Genomic DNA, 19,096 nt, shown 5'->3' on the forward strand with positions numbered 1-19,096 from the left:
AGGTCAGGGGAGACTGGTGAGCAGCATGTGTGCATGCAGAGGGAGCAGGGGATGCTGGCAGGATCACAGCAGCACTGGCTGGGCCGGACTGGCTCATGGGGTCCATCCACCAGCTGCATTTACAGACAGGCTAGTGTTTGTGAGCAGAGGGCAGAAATGGAAACAGAAAAACCAATGAATCAGCAGGGAAGGAGTGAGGCCTAAATTTGGTCTGCAGCCGTGGGGTAGGACAGTTGCGAGAGATGTGAGGGGGTTCCAAGACAGGAGCAGCAGAATTTAAAAACAATTGGACACTGGAGGGAGCAAGTCTTTTTTTTTTTTTTTTTTTTTTTTTTGAGACGGAGTCTTGCTCCGTCGCCCAGGCTGGAGTGCAGTAGCACGATCTCCACTCACTGCAAGCTCCGCCTCCTGGGTTCACACCATTCTCCTGCCTCAGCCTCCCGTATAGCTGGGACTACAGGCACCTGACACCGCGCCCGGCTAATTTTTGTATTTTTAGTAGAGACGGGGTTTCACCGTGTTAGTCAGGATGGTCTCGATCTCCTGACCTCGTGATCCGCCCGTCTCGGCCTCCCAAAGTGCTGGGATTACAGGAGTGAGCCACCGCGCCCGGCCAAGGGAGCAAGTCTTAAACCCTAGCCTTAAAACCTGGCAGAGGTCATGGGGGACAAGCGGCCTCCAGCTTAGGCGATGCTACTCAGTGAGTTGGTGAACAGAGAAAAGCCTTCGGTGCAGGAGGCATGGGCTGAGTTCCAAGACTCGGAGAAGATGCTGGAAGATGCCGGGTGCTTAGGCATGGAGATCAAAGATATGGATCCGGGAGTCACCCGTGCATGTGGTCCAGGCTGAGGAGGTTTGTGTGGCCTGTATGAGGGACAGAGACAAATATCTCCTCAAGCAGGCAACTGAAACATGGCTTCATTTCTTATAAATTTATTACATAATAATATTATAATAATTATTATCAATAATAATATAAGAAACATAGATCTCTGTGGGGTGTATCACAACGTCAGGGTCAGGAGGCCTCAGGACTGGAGCAGGGGGTGAAACCCCCCGGATGGAACTCCATACAAAAGGAGGTGAAGCGGAACTGACCCTGTAAAGTTAAAAACCCAAATTGAACGGAACCAAAACCCACAGGTGAGTGTGAGACCGAGTGTGTATGTGGCAGTCTGTTACAGTGACTGCTGCTGTGTGACCTGGACTGTTGGCGGAAGGGTGAGTGGGTGTGACTCTGCGCCCAGGGAGTGGGGCCGGTGGGCCAGGGCGGGGCGGGCAGGCACAGACCGGCGTGCCAGGCCCCTGGGTTGTGAAAACTTCTGTTTTCTGTCTTTTTTTTTTATTTTATTAAAAAAAGCTAGAAATATAAACAGAAACTTGTGAGTGACGTGGATGGAGCTTAGTCCAGACTCCAAACCCTAGGTTTAAAAACGTCCCAGGGCCCCCACCCCACAGGTCATTGCTGAGTGTGAGGAGTCACAGTGTGGGGGGCTGGGCACCCTCGGGGGTCTTTGACTCTCCCCAGGGCCAGTGGTGGCCTGACTCTAGGGGTCCCCCTAGGATCCCCTCAGAAGCCCAAGGTGGGGGCGCTGCCTCCAAGGGGCCCTTGGGGCCTCCCCAAGCAGCAGGGATTCACCAGGGACCCCCGCTCAGGCTGGGTGAGGCTCTGGAAGGACAGGCTGGGCAAACAGCAGGACCCAGGGTGAAGGATGGCCTCTGACTTTCTTTGGAAGAGGAGACAGGGTGCTCTCACAGGCACACCCCATGCATGCACACTGTGCACGCCTCCACAGCCCCACGCTAGTCCAGAGCGGCCCCTGGGCCACTCAGTAATCAGGCACACACATGGCTCCCACGTGCTCAGACGCACCCAGTTTCACCCACACACACAAAGGGCAGGACAGGAGACTTTGGGGTCCAAGGCAGGGAGGCTTCTCTGCTGTAGTTGCCCAAGAGCATGGGGACCAAACTGGCCCCCTCCTTGGGGAGAGACCCTGTGAGGAAGATGGCTGCGGTGGAGCGGCAGGGCCCTGCCCTCACCTCCCCGGCCGATGGTCTCCCAGGCCGGCTGGTCCCGCGGGTGCACAGCAGGACCCGCGGCCTGCCGCCCCTCCCCCCACGAGCAGCACCTGAAAGGTCGGTGGGGCACACTAGAGCTCAGCGAGGGGAGGGGCCGAGCTGGGGCCCCAGGGCGGGCCACTAGGGCCCTGGCCAACCCCAGACCAGCTGGAGCGTCCCCTGCCCCGTTGTGGGGTGGCAGTGGCAGTGAGGGGCCGGAGATGGAAGACTGGGCAGCTGCAGTGGGACCAGTGGAAGTAGAAGGGAGGGGAGAGGAAACTATTACGGACAGAGATATTTGTTCCTTTTCTCGTTCCAAATATAGAGTGGATTAAAATATGCAAAACAGGGGGGCTCCTTGGCCCCCATCGAGAATCCCAATGTCTCCCCCCTCCCCCCGAGTCACCAAGGCGGGTCCTGACCTCGCATGCTGGACTAGGTTCCCCCTCTGGGAGAATGGCCACCAGGAGCTGTGAAGGCGGTGGTCAGGCTAGAGCACCCCACCCCCGGCCCCTCCCGCCCCAGCCTCCCTGGTCCACGCCCTTCCTGACTGTGTGCTGGGTGGGCTGGGCGGCCGGTGAGAGCACTAAGCAATGTACAGGGCGAGTCTCCGAGCAACAGCAAACAGGACGATTCATGCAACATTCCTGGCCCGGGCGCCGTCGTTAGGGGCAGGCCGAGCCCGCGGCCCGGGGTGGGGGTGGGGGGCCCTGCCGGCAGGGCACGGCCGGGGCGGGAGTGGGGGTGGGGCGTCAGCTGCCGTCCAGCTGCCTGAGCGCGCGCTCGATGTTCATGCGGTGGCCCACGCGCGTGACGCCCAGCTCCACGAAGTCGTCCTTGGTAAGCGCGGGTAGGTGCGCGCCTTCTATCTCATGGTCCTCGAAGCGGTCGCGGTGCTCGCCCAGGTGGATGCTCTCCAGCCAGTCGCCCACGTCGAACTTGCTCCAGAGCTGCAGCGGCTTCTGCTGGAAGGGTCGGCGTGGGCCCGGGGCGCCGGGGCCAGGGCCGGACGCGGGCGAGGGCAGCGGCGACGGCGAGGGGGAGCGGCTGCGCGCGCTCACGCTGCGCACCACGAAGCGCACCTCCTTGGGCTCGTGCGGGATGGAGAGGCTGGACGACTTGAGGATGGTGGGGGGCGTGAGGCCGAAGGGCCGCCCTGCGCCCCCCGCGCCCGCCCCCAGCCCCTCCACCCGCTCCAGCGACGCGGGCTTCACCGGGCTCGGGGCGCGTCGCGCCACGGGGTAGCGGCCGCTGGGCCTCACCGAGTAGGAGGCCCCGCCGCCCGGGCCCCCGGGGCTGCGCTGCGCTGAAATGGAGCTCAGCTCACCGAGGCTGCTGAAGAGCCTGCGGAGGGAGAGGGGTCAGCGCCAGGTGAGGGGCGCACAGCCAAGGGGGGACGGGCGGAAGGGAGCGGGCAGGGTCCAGGAGGAAAGGGGCTGGGGCTGGGGCTGGCGGGAGTAGCCCGGCCAGAGGAAGAAATAAGGGTGGGATCCTATGGTTACCCTGGCCCTTTCGTTTGGCCCCTGGGACCAGAGCCAGTGACTGGCTGGAATATGAGGAATGACTGGTGGCCCCCTCCACTCCATCCAGGCTCCAAGTGCAGCCCAACCAAAAGAAAAGACAGCCTCTCATGGCAAAGGGCTGGCTTCTCCCTCCTGCCAGCGTCCGACACAGGCTCTGGGCATGGCGGGATCCACAGATGCCCTGGACGGTAAGACTTGGGCAGTACCCTTCACTGCCCACCCCCCACACAGCTCTGCTCTCATGAGAAGACCCAGGGGACCCTGGGCTAGTTCCAGGGACAGCTGAGTCGTGATAAAGGCTGGCAGCAGTACGAGGTTGAACAGGTCCGTGACACAGGAGACAGACACCAGGCAGGGCTCGTACCCGTATGGAGCAGCAGCACATGCAGGGCAGGTGTGAGGCCGTGCACACCCACAACACAAAGGCAGCCTCCTGCACAGACAGCACACAACAGCAGCAACGGTGCCCACACGCATTACAGACATGCCGCAGTGGCAGCAGCACACACACGCAGACACGCAACACGCACACATGCACGCACGCACACACGCAAGAACCGACAGCAGCTCACTTCCCAGCCTCACCTGACAGGACCCTAGAGCTCTAGCCCCTCCTTGGCTCTGCCGTGGTGGGAGGCCTACCTGAGGTGATAGCTCCACAGAAAACCCACTCCCATGTCCCCCCATTCCCATCCCTATCCCCACTGGGTCAGGGGAAGCCTCAAGGGGCTGTCAGTGGCACCAGAGCCTCTCACAGCCACGCAGAGCAGAGACCCAGGCAGACAGGCACAGCGTGTGGACGGCAAGAGGCATGGGATGAGCATGCTCACTTACACAGCCGGCGCTCGGGACCACGGCGCAGCTCGACAGAGCAGCCACATGCAGATGGGCAGGAGAGAGCAATGAGAGAGAGAGTTAGCCGGCCAGGCCCACGCGACCCACAGCTGCAACCACACAACGGGCAGCCAGGTGTGGAGGGAGGAACTCAGGTGCAGAGGGCCCAGCTGCTGTGGGAGGGACAAAGTTGGAGCTGCTGGTGGAGGAGAGGCGCCTGTGCAAGTCTCCAAGCGCAGGTGAACCACAAGCGTGGCCGCAGTGCTCAGCAGGTGCCTGGCGCCTGGGGGTGCTGAGCCCCTGACATCCTCTTTGGCCGGACCCCTCTCCAGTGGCCCTCTCACCCCCTCCCTGCCCCTGCCCAGGCTGAGTCCCCCCGCCACAACCTCTGTGCTGTCCTCACCACACAGCATCACCAGTGCCTGCTCCACACAGGCATGGGGCTCCCCTTAAAGCAGGTTTCGTCTTTTGTCTCCCACCTGTGGGAGGTCAGCCCTCTGTGGAGATCTGAGCTCTGTCTCTCCCATGGGACCTCATTTCTGTCCTCTCCTCAGCCTCTGTCCCTACTGCCTCCTCCCAGCTGCTCAGATCCAGAGCAGAGCTTCCTGAAGAGGCCATACTGTGCCCCCCAAAAGAAAGGGGCTTCAAGAACACCTGAGGTGGGCCTTAGCACAGGCACCAACCACCAGAATAAGCTGTCTTTGCTCCCACTGGATCTGGCATCCATGGATCCACCTGCACAGTGAGGCAAAGTGGGGAAGCAGCCAGGGTTGGGAGGGAATTCCCGAGGGGAGGTGCCGGGTGGTGTTAGGTCAGGGGGGGTCCCCTGCGGGGTGTGTGCCCAAGTGGTGGTGACTGCTGGAGGGGTTTGCCAGGGGAGACTCCGAGAGAATCACTCTGAGGGACCTGACTGGGGACACCCAAAGAGGAACAGGACCAGGAATATGCACCTGGTCTCTACGCACCAGACCCGACACAGTGGCCCTGGCCTGGGGACCTGCATCACAGGATGGACACCTATCCTGGCCCTGCCCCTGCCCCTGCCCCAAGGCTTGGCTTTCAATGGAGTTGTGATGGCAGGTGTACCTGGAGTCTCAGGTGTGACTGAAGCACACTGGTGAGTTGCAGGACCACAGAAGTGAAGGCAGAGGCACAGGGCAGGCGTGGGCAGCACAGCCGGGAGGCTCAGCTGGAGCCCAGAGCAGGGTCTGGGCTCCAGGAGGTCCAAGCTGGGCAGAGCAGAGTTGTGCCTGTCTGGGTAGTACTGGCAGGGGCTGAGCTGGAGACCTGGGCAGAGGGCAGGCTGGCTCCAGAGGCACCCAGGGAGCCAGAGGGCAAGAGACGTGAGGAGAGCCGGTCACATTGCTCCCACCTCCCAGAGCATGCTGGAGATGTCAGGAGGCCAAGAGGAAACGCCCAAGGACGGCTGTGCCCTCCAAAGGCCCCAGGGCACAGGAGGGAGGGGCCTGGGGTCACCCATGGCCCAGGTGTCTGCTTCTCTTTCTCTTGGGGTACAGGGTACTGCCCACACCATCCCCAGGGCACAAACCCGAGCAGTCTCCATGTCTGACTTCCATGTTTCCATGGCCTCCCTGCACACCCACCGTCACTCTCAGCCATCTCGCCACCTCCCTGGCCAGGCTCCGGCGGCCGAACAGCCACACCACAGCACCTGCCAGCCTTCCAAAGAGCTTCTGGGCCACCTCCCTTCTAACACATGATACCTCGCCAGGCACCATCACCCACGAACACCTCCAGCAGCTGCCCTGAAGAGGCTGAGTTCAGACCACGCTGAGGCCCCCACGGCCCCACGTCTTTCCACCTACATTTGAATCCTGCACTGTCTGTTTCCCAGTGACTCTCAGCCAGTGAGAGAGGTCTAGCCTTGCCACACCCTCCCCACTCCGACCTCTGCCCCGCAGTTGCCCAGGCCGTCAGCAAGACCCCGCTGCTGACCTGTTCATCTGTTTCCCTTCGAGACATTCTTTCCTAGGCCTCTTCCTTCCTAGATGGATTTTTGGAGTTCCCCTCTTCTTAGTTTGCAATTTCTCCTGGGCAGCATTATCCACTCACACCATTTGCTATGGCCAATGTGCCCAGGAATGCCACATGTAAGACCCAGATAGTCTCTGATGAGTTCAACACCTCTACTGGGGTATCCACACATGTTCCTCCATCCCTAACTCAGTGAATGGCACCCTGTCATTGCCACACACACAGCCTGGGAGCCCCCATCAGCTCCTCTCTTTACCCTACAACCAATGACCAACTCCTAATATCAACCCAGACTTCCTCTTTCCCCCTAGCCATTTCTGGATCCAGACCATTCATGGTCTCAGGCCCTTCACTCCACTTCTTACCAGTTCTCCTTGCCTCCTGGTACCCAGCACAAAGCCAGAAATATCAGATGCACTAACAAAATGCAACAATAGTACGACATGTCCCTGCCAGGCGTGCCCAACTCGGTCAGCCCACTGGGACCAACAGGCGGGAAAATGTGCACGCTCCGGCCCTGGTTACTGCCTCGGGCCTTCTGCCACTGCACTCACATGGGGTAGGTCTAGGCCTGTGGCCTTTGGAAACTAGGGGCCTCATTAAGGGAACTAATTCTCAGAGGAGCACAAAACCAGACATGGGCTCTCAAGCTTCTGGTGCATCCTCTGCAGTAACATGTCTTGCTCCTCACACCCCACCTGTTTCCAGCTCCAGCTCTGATGGGCCCCAGTGTCCTATGACCCCTCCTCTGTACCTCCTTCCTACTCCCTGAACAGGCTTCAGGGATCCTGGGAACACACCTGCCCCAGCTGCATGTGGCCTGCAGGGTCCCCACTGGCAGGCATGTGACACATTCAGTCTGGGTTTCAATAGAGCAGGCCCTGCTGGCCTTGGCCCTGCTTACCAGTGTGATCCGCCAAGCACACAGTGCTTTGTTCACATCCCTGACAAATATATTAGCAGGCAGGGTCTGCAGCAGGCCATTAGGGCAGGGTTTCTTGACCATTTTGAGGAACACGGGTCTTCTGTGAGATCTAGGAACTGACTCTAACAGGTCTGGAGACCACAGCACACAGTGCCCTCCTCCACATGAGCTTGTCAAAGGCACCAGAAGTACTGCAGCAAATAACCTCTTTTTGTGTTTCCAAAGCTATTTTGCCATGAACTTTACCTACAAAACCAGATGTTAGAGTCCCATGTAAAGCTAAGTACCAAGGCAGAAGTGAGCCTCGCTGTGGACCTCAGACCCCACATGGGATTCAGATCCGAGCATGGGGCCTGGAAGACAAATGGAGTTTAGAGCCAGGTGTGGAGCCAGGGTCTCAGAGACAAGTGTGAGCCTCAGAGAGCTGGGGTGCCTGTGGCCAGTTGTGGGGCTCAGAGTCAGGTCTGAGTCATGCCCAAATGCAGCCTCAGAGTCAGGTGTGGGGCCCAGAGACCAAGGAGGGGCTCTGGGCAGATGAATGGTCTGTCTAGCAGGGCTAGACTTGGAACTGGGAGCACAGAGCAAGTGAACAATCTGGGATCAAGGATTCAGAAGGCCAAAGGTCCTGCACCTTCCAGAGCCAGCATGAGAGTGCCACATTCTCCAGCTTCCCCTGAAAATCAAAGGTGGCCCCAGAGATGATCATTTTTCCACAGGTTACCGAGCTTTGGTTCCATGACATACAGGACAGCTTAACTTGCCCAGAAAGCTCTCAGGCCCCAGAACACCTTGTGGCTAAAGCACATCAGGAATGAGTCATCTGTGGAGAAGGTGAGTAGGCACTCCCTTCCTCGTGGTGTCGGTCAGGGAGGAGAAGGATGGGTCTGGCAGACAAACACTGTGGAACACAAGGGGCTGGAGACACGGCTCAGGATATGGCCCTGAGGGTAACCTAGCGCCTCTGCCAGGACTGGCCCTGGGAAGGAAACAGTCATACCTGGATGTCAGAACCTCCCACACTTGAGACAGTTCCACCAGCAGTTTTATCCCTAAGTGAGGAGTGAGTACCAGACTCCGGCCACTAGGGGCTGCAGGACAAGAGCTGACAACAGCCGTGGTGGGCAGACAAAGGACCAGATCTGAAACAGGACCGGACTCAGACATCACCAAGTGTCCTGTGCTCCAGCCCGCTGCCTGCAGCCAGAAGCACCAGAAGTTAAGGGCCCAGGATGGGCAGTGGGGCCCCCTCCAGACGGCTGCAATTGAGCCCAGGTCTGAAGGCAAGAAGGAACACAAGAGGGTGAAAGGAAGAGTGAGCTGGAGCAGAAGGTAACACAGGCAAACTGAGAAGGAAAAGCAGGCCTGGGTGGGCCACTCAGGTGGCACCGGGTGCTGCTTATGACACACATGACCAGGAAACAGAGGGGTGAGTCTGATGCACACACCTGCCACTTCTAAGTGGAGGGAAAGCCCATTGTGTGTCATCAGAAGGGTTTTCACAACAGCAGCCCTCGATTACGGCAGTCAGAGAGCAGGGCTCATGGTCAGGCAGACCACCGTTCTGTCTGCAAGGAAACTCTGTGGTACCTCAGTTTCATTGTCTGGAACATGGAGATTCTGTTAGGGTCTGTCTAACGGAATGGTGTGAAGACAAACTGATACGGCAGGACCGTCTCCAACACTGCATCCAACAGGCTTGTTTTCCCACAAAGGACTCTAAGACCTAGCCTAGGTGTCTGAGTGCCTGGGTGTCAGTGACAGCAGAGACAATGGCAGCTCACACCAGCGAGGGTCCACAGGCCCCAGCCCTGGGCCTGCTGGGTGCTTCACAGGTGATGCTGTGGGCAGCCTCGCGACAGCCTGTGCAGTCGGCTCACTGTAAATACACTTCACAGGGGAGAGATGGACATTCAGTGGCTGATCTAAGACTACAGCACTAAGCTGTGACCTGCTGAGCACTGACATCATGGCCCTCTGATGGCTCCAAGCCAATGACCAGCAAGGAAGTGAGTTGCTGACGCCGGCAGGGGCTGTGTCACAGCAGCATTGCTTGTTACAGGCTGTCCAGCATCTGGTTACTCCAGGGACAGCACTGGACGTACATCTGGAGAGCCCCCGACCCTCACTCTCAGCACCTGCTTGCTAGGTGGGTGGACCCATCCCCCGGCTCCTGGGAGAACAGAGGACTCAAGCCCGGCCGATGACAGCCCTATGTCCCCAAACCCCAGTGATCAGTCAGGGAAAAGCAGAGGACCCACAGGAACTCAATCAGAGATCAGAATTTTGCAGGAACTACTGAGTAAAAAAACAGACATCACGTAAGGGTCAGGGCTGCTGGTATGTCCTTCCCCATCCCACATCTGAGAAAGAAAAACTCTAACAGGGTCCTGGTGAAAGCCGGGGCCAAGGGATAAGAGAACCTTGCCCCAACCAAGACAGAACGCTCAAGAGCCCTGTGGGAGGATGAACTCAGAGAAGGGGAAGTGCCAGAGGTTCCGGCTGAGGAATCCCCTGACCCTGCCCTGCAGCTGCCTCACAGGAGAGGACAGGGCCAGTGATGAGACCTGGGCCCACCTGAGCCCAACCACGGGGGATCAACACCTGATGAGTCTGAACGCTGAGTCGGTCCTTCTGTGGGTTTTCGTCCTAAGCCGCCTCCCTAGATCTCAAATCACAAAAAACAGCATTTGCATTTTGCTTTGTACTTTCATCCATTTAACAAATGTTTATTGAAGGCCTGAACCAGGCCAGGCACTGTGCTATGCACTTTTTAAAATAGCTTTGATTTTCATCAAGACCAAGAGGCAGAGAGGAGCAGAGGGAGAAGCAGACAGGGAAGATGGGGGGCTGGTCCGGTATGGGTCAGGAGACCCCAGCCTCAGGGGTCTGGTCCTGCACAGAGGCCCAGGACCAGGCTGCTCATTCTGATTATAACACCCATTCTACAGGCACCTGCAACACCACAATGCTGGGAAGAAGGCTTTCTAGTCTGGCTGGGAGTTAGAAAAGGCTAAAAGGAGAGAGGACCCCAGAGCAATTCCCCAGGATGACAGGAGCTGGAGGCAGCATCCCGGGACTTTAGGAGAGGCCTCATGAGCTTCCCAAGCTCCCACTTGTCTTCTGAATCCTGAACTAAAGAAGGCAGAATGGCCAGGCCTTTGTAAGACCTGTAAAGTCCTTAAGTTCTGAACATGTTGCTATGCTGTGAACTCTGTCCTCCAAGGCTGACAGTACAGGGCCCACTAGGTTGGTCTTCTGGGAGGCAAGGAGGAGGAGTCAAGAGGTGGCATCCACATTCCCTACCCCCAGACCCAAAGAGGGGAGGGGAGACCTAGGGGCACAGAAGGCAAAAGCAGCTTTAAAAAGGCAGACAAGGGGGCGGCTGGGGGATGACCAGCTCTGCCAGCAGCATCCATGCAGCCCATGGGCCTGAAGGGCTTCTCTTTGGAAAGAGCCTTGGGAGTCGGGTCCTCAAAGAAAGACCTATGGGATCAGCCCAGGGCTCTGGCAGCTGTGACAGCCTCAGCAGCAAGCCAGACCCCTGCTCTGATCCTTCTGGATAGGGGCAGGACAGACAGGGAAGTGATGAGGAGAAGGCAAGAGGGCAGATGGAGTGCAGGGATATGGCGTGACTTCCATCTATCTTCTTACTGCACTTTAGAAATGACACACGGGAATCCATGTTTAAGGGATTCTAAGGTGGTGCCAAGAGACAAATGTTTCTAGGATGGGAAACAGAAAGTTAGTGGCAGATCCCCCAAAAGAAAAGGAGTCCATGTGCTCCAAGCTGCCAAAGGAAGCAAGGCAGGAGGCAGCTCTAAGGCAGAGGGTATCAGCCACACTGGGCAGCCACATGGCCACAGAGGATGGGAGGAGGGAGACGCACCTCCAAAGTAAAACACAAAACAACCCTTAATGGTAAAGACAGCCTGCGTCAGGAGCCAGAGAACCCACAGGAATCCCTGGGGCCAAGAGCCTCCAGGAGGGCCATGGACACTCATGTCCAACCTGAGTCTCTGAGGGAAGCCCAGCTCCCATTTCTGGCACCAACAGGGACACAGTGAGCACCAACCCTGATGTGACAGACGCCCAGAAGAACCTCCTCTCTCAGGCAGGCCAAGCAAGACCGGATTCAGAGGTGGATGGTGGGGGTGGGTTGGGGGTTGCCACAGAAGGAATGGAACAGAACAAGGAGGAAGAGGAGAGCCAGAGAACAGACAAGAGGAAGGACAGAGGGGGCCACGGACAAGGCACGGATCCCTCCCCACACCGCCCTGCTCACCGAGCTGCTGCGATGGGCGACTTCTTGGCAGGGTCCAGCAGGCTGCCCAGGCCACCAACTGGTTCCTCCCCCAGGGAACGCGTGTCTTTGTTCAGCTGCTGCAGGCGGGAGCTGAGCTCACTGATCACAGTTGGTTTGTCGTCTTCAGGCCCAGGGAGCCCCCGGCTCTCCACCGGGTCCCCCCATAGCTTGGACCTTCTCTGGAAGAGGTAGCGAGGACGGGCAGGCCCGGCGGCAGAGGCCAGCCCAGCAGAGGCGGCATGGTGCTGCTGGGCCATGAGCTCGCTGTCCGAGGACTGCTTCAGCAGCGGGTCCCTGAAGGTCACCGGCCCCTTCCCCAGCGGGGACTTGAGCTTAGGCTTGGGAGGCACTGGTGGCTTCTCGAGTAGAAAAGTGTGTCCGTCAGCGAAGGAGGTGTGGGTGTCGGTGAGTTCCCCGCTCTCCGAGCTCAAGGTGGACATGCTGGACACCGTGGAGATGGTGCTTGTGGTCTCCAGGTGGGGGTCACTGGAGCTGCGTGTGTCAGCCTCCTCCACCCCAGAGTCAGCTGCAGACTCAGGGGCAGGGGGTGGCTCACTGCTGGGCTTCCCTGAGGCTGGGCTGGGCACCGTGGTGGGCGAGGGGCCCGGGCCAGCGAGTGGGGTGGCCAGCAGGACCCCGTTGGCAAACTCTTCAGGGGGTGGCACCAACCCAATTCGGGCCAGCTCCTCCCTGGTCTCCTCATCGCTGGACGACAGCTGGGCGGGTGGCAGGTTCACAGCAAACACCAGCTCTGGCTCTTCCTCTGAGCTGCCCTGGCCTGGCCCGGGGTCTGCTGGGGTGCCGCCAGGGGGCTGGGCCCGGGGGCTGGGCAGGGGCTCTGCCACAGCTGCTGACTGCATGGGGGCCGGGGCCAACTCCGGGGTGCCCGGGCGCTCCTCTTCGGCCCCCGCCAGCCTGCTGGGCTCCTGCCCGTTGCTGGTGGCGTGCACAACAATGAGGCCAGCTGGCCGCTGCAGGGATGTGTCCAGGACGCTGAGGATCATGGACTTCTTGTCCTCGGGTGACTTCCGCTCCTCCCGGGGGGCCTTCTCTGCCTCCCTGCGAGCAGGCACAGGAATCCAGGCCGGGCTCCGTGGGGAGAAGGCTGGGGAAGCCAGGGACCCTCGCTCTGGGTCCCGGGCCTGTACATCCACAAACAGGGGTCCGGGGCGGTCGGCATCGGGGCTGTGCACGGGTGTCGGGGACCGGGAGGGCGCCTGGGAGGCCAGAGCCCGCTCTCGGGCAGCCAGGGCAAGGGCCAGGGGTGAGCTGGGGTCCAGGGGTTTGCCGGTGAGTGGGTGGATGAAGGTGGAGCCCGAGGGCCCGAGGCTCGGGCCGCTGACCAATGGCTTCAGAGCAGACACCGGGGAGGGCAACAGCAAGTCGCGGCCGGCGGTGGGGCCGGTCCCCAGGAGGCGCTCGTCGATGGAGCGGGAGGGCTGTAGGGATGGCAGGTCCGCGCTGGGGGCGCTGCCCTCGATGGCGCCCACGGACAGGAACACAGTGGAGCGGCGCCGCTCCTCCAGCCGCCGGTCCTTGGCCGGGCCCGGGCCGCCGAACGCGAGCCCTGGGCCATCGCCCGCGCCGTAGTCGAGGCCGCCCGGGCGGGGACCGCGGTGGGTCGGGGAGGGCTCGCGGGCGAAGCTGCCGCCGACGGGACCGGGGCTGCCCACGGCCAGGGCCGCGCGCTCCTGCGCGTCCTCCACCTGCAGCTGCTTCACCAGGGGGCTCTTGCGGCGCTGCGGCTTGGACGGCGCGAAGAGGCTGGCGCTGAAGGCGCCCAGGTTGGCGTAGGGGCTGTCGGGGCCGGGCGGCCGCGGCCGGCGCTTGGGTCTCTCGGGCGGGGTGGCCGCGGGCGGGGGCCGAGGGGCGTCGCCCACCTCGGGCGCCGAGTCCTGCAGGATGATCATGGAGCGCGCGCGCTTCTGCCGCTCGGGATAGGGCAGCGGGCCAAGGGCCGCACCCGGCTCGTACAGGCCGGCAGCCCCTGCGCCCAGGCGCGCCTCCAGGCCGGGCTTGAAGCTGGAGCGCACCGTGTCATAGGCTCTGCCCGGGGGGGGCGGCGGCGAGAAGGCTGGGGGCGGCCCCGAGTCGAAGTAGTAGGGCGCGGGCGGGGGAGGCGGCGCGGTCTGCGGCGGGGGCGGGATGCCGCGACCCTCGCGCACCGGGTCTTGCATCGAGGTGCTCCGCGGGAAGCGCCCTTCCAGCAGGGACGCCAGCTTCTCGTCCTCCCCTGCGGACGGAAGGGCCGGTGAGGCCAGCCAGGGCGCTGGGGCGGGGGCGGGGGCGGGGGGGTGCTGCCTTCCGAGAGGCTCCTGGGGACCCCGGCACCCCCTCCCATAGAGGACAGCCTTGCCCCGACTCCACCCTGGGGCAGCCACCGTCCCGGACACAACGGACGCCCACGGCAGAACCCAGCGCGGCGCCAGGCGCTAGAATGCTCGGGAAGATGGGGTTGGGGCCAGTGGTGGGCGGTGAATGGAGAGCAGGGGAGAAACAGGGAGCCCAGAGCACGGGCTCCAAGCAAGACCCCAGTCTGCGCTGGTCCCTGGACGTCCAAGCTCTGTGCCCCAGGCCCAGGGCCGCACGGGGCGGGTTCTTGTGAGGAGAGCAAGAGGGAGGTGTGCGTTCAGTTACAGGATGGAGGAGGGTCCCCGAAAACGGGCACAAACTCTGATGACCTGGGTTGGGGCCAAGACCTGCCCAAACCCAGGGACATCAAGCAGGCCCTAAGAAGATATCCCAGGAAGGCAGGGACAGCCCCGCAAGACATGCAGACAGAACTGCTGAGGGGCTTGGAGGGGCCAGTACAGGGCTCCTCACCCCAGAATGAACAAGGCCGATGCAGAAGTACGAGCCCTGGAGGCAACCGGAGGTGAGAGGAAAATGGTCGGAAATAAGCAGGAGTGACACACTGGCAGGATGAGGGGCAGCAGGGCTGTGGCCACTGAAACCAGGCCTCAGGCAGAGAAAGAGCTAATGCCCAAGTAAGGAGGTGCCCTGTGGAAAAAGCCTTGAGAGACTCCTTCCAGAGATCCACATGGGTGGGTGATGCAACCACAGTGGCTGAAATTCAGTCACGTTGGGTGACTGGGTGAAGGGAAGAATGGATAGATGAATTAAAATGGGAACTGCAGACTGAGCACCCAGCATGTTTCATTTTAACCCCTACTGGCAGCGTGACCCCAGGCCAATCCCTGAGCCCCTCTGAGCTTCAGTTCTTCTATGGTCAAAACAGGCTTAAAATGAACCCCCCTCTGCATGCCTTGCTCAGACGTCATTGTTAGGGTCCTGTACAAGGGCTGGAGTGGTCAGGGCTCTCATGATCCTGCTGTCCAGCCAGAACCTGACAACCTTCTGAGCACCCCTGTGGACATCATGATGTGGACACAGGTGCTGTAGGTGTGTTCAGTGAGGCTTCAGGGGGGCGGATGGCCCCACACCCACACACCCAGGTCTTGTGGTGCCCGTTCCCAGCCTCACTCTGAGACTGGTCAACATTTTTATGAACTTGCTACAATATAGGCTGCCCGTTCCTGACTGCATCCTCCTCCAGCCACCGCAGTGCTAATATGGCAATACTACACTGCTTCTTGCTGGGCATAATATCTCTTTGTAGCCAAGGTACCAAGGGTGGGCTTTTGTGTACAGAGCTAGGCTTAAATTTTAGATCTGCTAGGTACTGACATTCCTTAACCTCTAGAACTTCAGTTTCCTCATGCCAAGAAGACAGCCTGCACCTACTGTCGGGCAATTTCACCTTTACAGTACAGGGCTGCACCGCAGCAGTATCCCGGGAAGGGGGCCGAGGTCATCATCATCGTTATTTGTAGGTCTGCCTTCCCCCCACCCCCAACCGCTGGACACAGAAATTGTGCCTAGTTCGTCCTGGGTCTCCTGCTGCGTTCCCTGCACTGTGTATGAACGCGCAGCGAACACCCACAAGCCTATGTGTTAGATGGAGCGACGCAGAACGAGCACACCTTGAGGATGTAGAAGGCGGGAGTGACGTGCAAAGATGAAATAAGGGGAAATTTAATGCTAATAGCATGCCAAGTTCTGACTTAGGGTAAAGAAAAGTCACTTGCCTCAGCATGGAGTGGGGAATCTGTTCTGATACCATCTGGGGCGGGGGTGGGACCCCTTGGGGACAAAGGCAGACCCTCTTTGTCTGCCTAGATAATAGCAGAGAGACTAACACTGGCGGCTGCTGAGCACTCCCAGCATGCCACGCAGTCCTAGCCTGTGAATGCCACCTACCGGGCGAGCCTCAGAGTGGTCCTTGGAGGTGGAATCGGTGGTCTCCATGTTTATGGATCAAAATCCTGATGTTTCAAGGGTTGCATTGTGTGCCCAGGGCAACAGAGCCAGGGCATGGGGCAGGGGCCTGGGGAGTCTGACAACCCAACCAACGTGCATGTTGGCAGCTGAGGCCCAGCAGGCCAAGGGGAGCCAAAAAGGAGCACCTGTCAACCCATTCATCAACCGAGCCCAAGAGGGTGCCTGAGGGACCAAGGCAGAACTGGCAGTCCTAGGAGAGTGGCTCAAGGCCTGCAGGGCAGGTGCATGGACCTAGACCTGCAGGGTCAGGCCCAGGAAGCAAGAGTCAGAAGACCCAGGTCAAGGGAGGCAGAGACAAATGTTTCCAGATGAAGCAAGAGAGCACTGGGGCCGATCTCCAGGGCCCCGAGGCAATGAGGAGCACACAGAGGATCAAGCTGGACAGATATGGAGTGATAGCAGTTCTGTGAAAAGCCTCATTTGGCCAGAGGGATGGACTAGAGGGCAGAGCCAGGGCAGGCAGTCATGAGAACAAAGCCATGGCCCAGCTGCAAGGCGATGAGACCTGTGCGGGGCAGGGTTGTGAGGCCACCCACCCGGACAGGTCAGGTGAGGCAGAGGGTAAGAGAGAAACCATGGAAGACACTCAGGGCTCAGGCCAGGGAGAGCAGAGGAGAGCGCTTCTCAGCTCCAAAGTAGCTGCAGCCTCACCAGCCTTCTTCCCCACAATCCTACCTACAGAAATAACTCTCAGCAGTCTCTGAGGGACCAGTCCACACACCCATATGCCTTTTCCACACTGCTCTGTCAGTTCGCCCCATTATCCCCCAGAAACTCCTATTTATCTTGCACATCTTAGCTCAAAAGTACCCCCACCCCAACACACGCAGCCTTCTGTGACACCCAGGTGGGCCGGGAGCTCCCCAGTGGGCTCCATTGGTCCATGAGCCCTGACACCCACCATGTGCCCGCTGAGTTCTCTGCACACATCACATTCCCCAACCAAGCCCCAGACTTGGTCCAGGATCGGCCTTGTGTGAACACAAATTGGCAGGGTGCTGGGGAAGGTGAGGAATCAGAGTTTGGGCAGCTGTGTGATCTTGCGCAGGTCATTTACCCTCCTTGCTTCAGTTTTCTCATCTGTAAAATGGAGGTACTAGTGGCCTCAACCTCAATATGGTTATTCTAAGTATTAAACACTCAGTGTCCAGCCCGTAGTAAGTGCTGAGAGGTTTACTCCTATGTGTAAGAGATGCGGGGGTGTGCTGGGGTTTGTATGGACAACAGACGGTCAAGTGGGCAGGTGTGTGGGTGGACAGATGCACAGGTGGGCAGGGGACAGGAGAGTGGATGCCTAGAGGGATGCACAGTGGGCAGGGCTTGTCATCTGGGTCAGGAAAGGAGACAGTGAGTGTGGGGTGTGATGGTGGCTGGGGAGTGGTGAGGCACAGAGGGGAAGGAGGCTGAAGACATAGCCTTGAAAAGGTCCCATATTTGGGAGGCTGGAGCGGCAGGGTCGAAACAGGTGCCACCTGAGAAAGGAGGGGAAAACAAGGAAGTGTTGTCCTCAAACTCTGGGGAGGAGCGTTTCATGGAAGAAGGAGCAAAGAAACCGCATGCCAGCTGAGGTCAGCAGGAGTGCTGCGGAGCAGGTGGGGGATGGGGGATAGACGGCAAGCAGAGGTGACTTTTTGGGGAAACTGGCTGTGAAGAGGGGGAGAGAGAGCAATACATGGAGGAGTAGGGGAGAGGCAAGTTCAGGGGAGGGGAGTTTTAGGGTCAAAAACTTCACATGCACTTGGGCTGCAGAGAAGCAATGACGATGGAGGCCGCTGCGCTGGGGAGGGGTGAGGCTGCCCATGGGAAGGATGAGCGGTGATGGGGAGGTGGGGGTGCCCAGTGGACAGTGGCAGCTGGGGACAGGGGTGAGGCTACCCATGGGAGGGATGAAGCGATCGGGGGATGCCCACTGGACTGGGAGTGTCAGCTGCCCGGGGGGAATCTCTGGGTTGGGGAAGGCCTAATCCCCACACGTCCATCAACATATGAGATTCTTCAGCTGGGGCCAGGAAGAGGCAGGACTCAGAGGGAAACTGAAAACCCCAGTTACCAGCAGGGAGAGACAGGGTCCTTCCAACCCAAATCCACCCTGCCAGCTCCAGCCCCGTTCCTCCCAACCCCATGCAGCCCCACAGCCCAGCCATACCTACAGACTTGGTCCGTGGAATCCCCTTCCGCAAGGAGCCTGGCAGCTTCTCTGGGCCTGGGAGGCCCTGGCGTTCAAACAATGACTGTGGGGGTCAGGGAGGGGAATATGGAGGTTCCAGGGCACTGGGAGCCCCCAGTCATCCTCCTAAGCCGGAAGTGATACCCCATTGCTCTCACTCCAGTGGCAACAGTGCCTGTGGGTGCCTGGACCCAGGAATCATGTCTGGGCTCTGCCCTCAGGGAGCAGGGGATGTAGCCCATTGGAGCCTGAGCTGTGTGGGCAGTGCAGATGGTGGTACAGTGTAGATGGTGTTGGGCAGGGTGGGTGCAGACCCTGGCTGAGGGTAGGGGAGGAGCCCAGAAGGCACCGGGGCGGCAAGTGGGCAGGGAACAGAGACATGCTTCGCCGAGTTCTCAGCAGAGCTGGGATACCTTGGTGGTCTCAGGCGTGAGCCAGGGACTGCCTGAAGGCAGAAGCACCAAAAGCCACAAAAGCGAAACCAGCAGGTGCTGAGCTGTGGTCATTTAGGGGGCAGAGACAGCCCCAAGAGTCTCTGAGAGAGGCTATAGGGTGCACACACCCCTCTGGAGGGGGGGGCCCAGGACAGACTGAGGCCCATGCCTGCCCATCCCAGTGCTCCCAGCCGCCCGTGGCCCTTACACTGATCTCGGCAGGTGTGATCCTCCGACTGGTGGGCCTCTGCTTGACGGTGGCAGCTCTGGAGTCTGCGTCTGCGATGTCTGGCCTCAGCGTTGGCTCTGCAGCGGCTGCCAGCATCTCGTCCAGCTTCTCTGCACAGCAAGGAGGCTCCATCTCAGCTCCTGGGCCAGCTGCTGCCGCACTGCCACGTCCTCCCCAGCCCGGCCACCCGTGATGCTGACAGAGGCCACTACTCCCCTCCCTCCTTAAGCTCCCACCCCAGGCCCCCAAGACAAGGCCCTCACCCCAGAACTGAGACCCCACCC

General features: G+C 59.9%; 1 protein-coding gene across 4 annotated transcripts in view; it reads right to left on the bottom strand.

Moving 5' to 3' along the window:
- Positions 1-917: 917 nt before the first annotated feature.
- SHANK3 (SH3 and multiple ankyrin repeat domains 3) overlaps positions 918-19,096 on the bottom strand; it is a 57,925-nt gene continuing 39,746 nt past the window's right edge. The window contains exons 19-23 of one of the 4 annotated variants that reach the window (XM_030914376.1): positions 18,792-18,922; positions 18,129-18,213; positions 11,621-13,874; positions 3,324-3,405; positions 918-3,179 (exon numbers count right to left, since the gene is read on the bottom strand). In XM_030914376.1, coding sequence (XP_030770236.1) covers positions 2,814-3,179; positions 3,324-3,405; positions 11,621-13,874; positions 18,129-18,213; positions 18,792-18,922 — 2,918 coding nt within the window. In that variant the 3' untranslated portion in view covers positions 918-2,813. Of the gene's footprint in view, positions 3,406-4,418; positions 5,722-11,620; positions 13,875-18,128; positions 18,214-18,791; positions 18,923-19,096 lie in introns of all 4 variants that reach the window. The other 3 variants (XR_004052611.1, XM_030914375.1, XM_030914377.1) reach the window with 3 other exon arrangements.

Source organism: Rhinopithecus roxellana, chromosome 13, assembly GCF_007565055.1.
Source record: "Rhinopithecus roxellana isolate Shanxi Qingling chromosome 13, ASM756505v1, whole genome shotgun sequence".
Lineage (NCBI taxonomy): Eukaryota > Metazoa > Chordata > Mammalia > Primates > Cercopithecidae > Rhinopithecus > Rhinopithecus roxellana.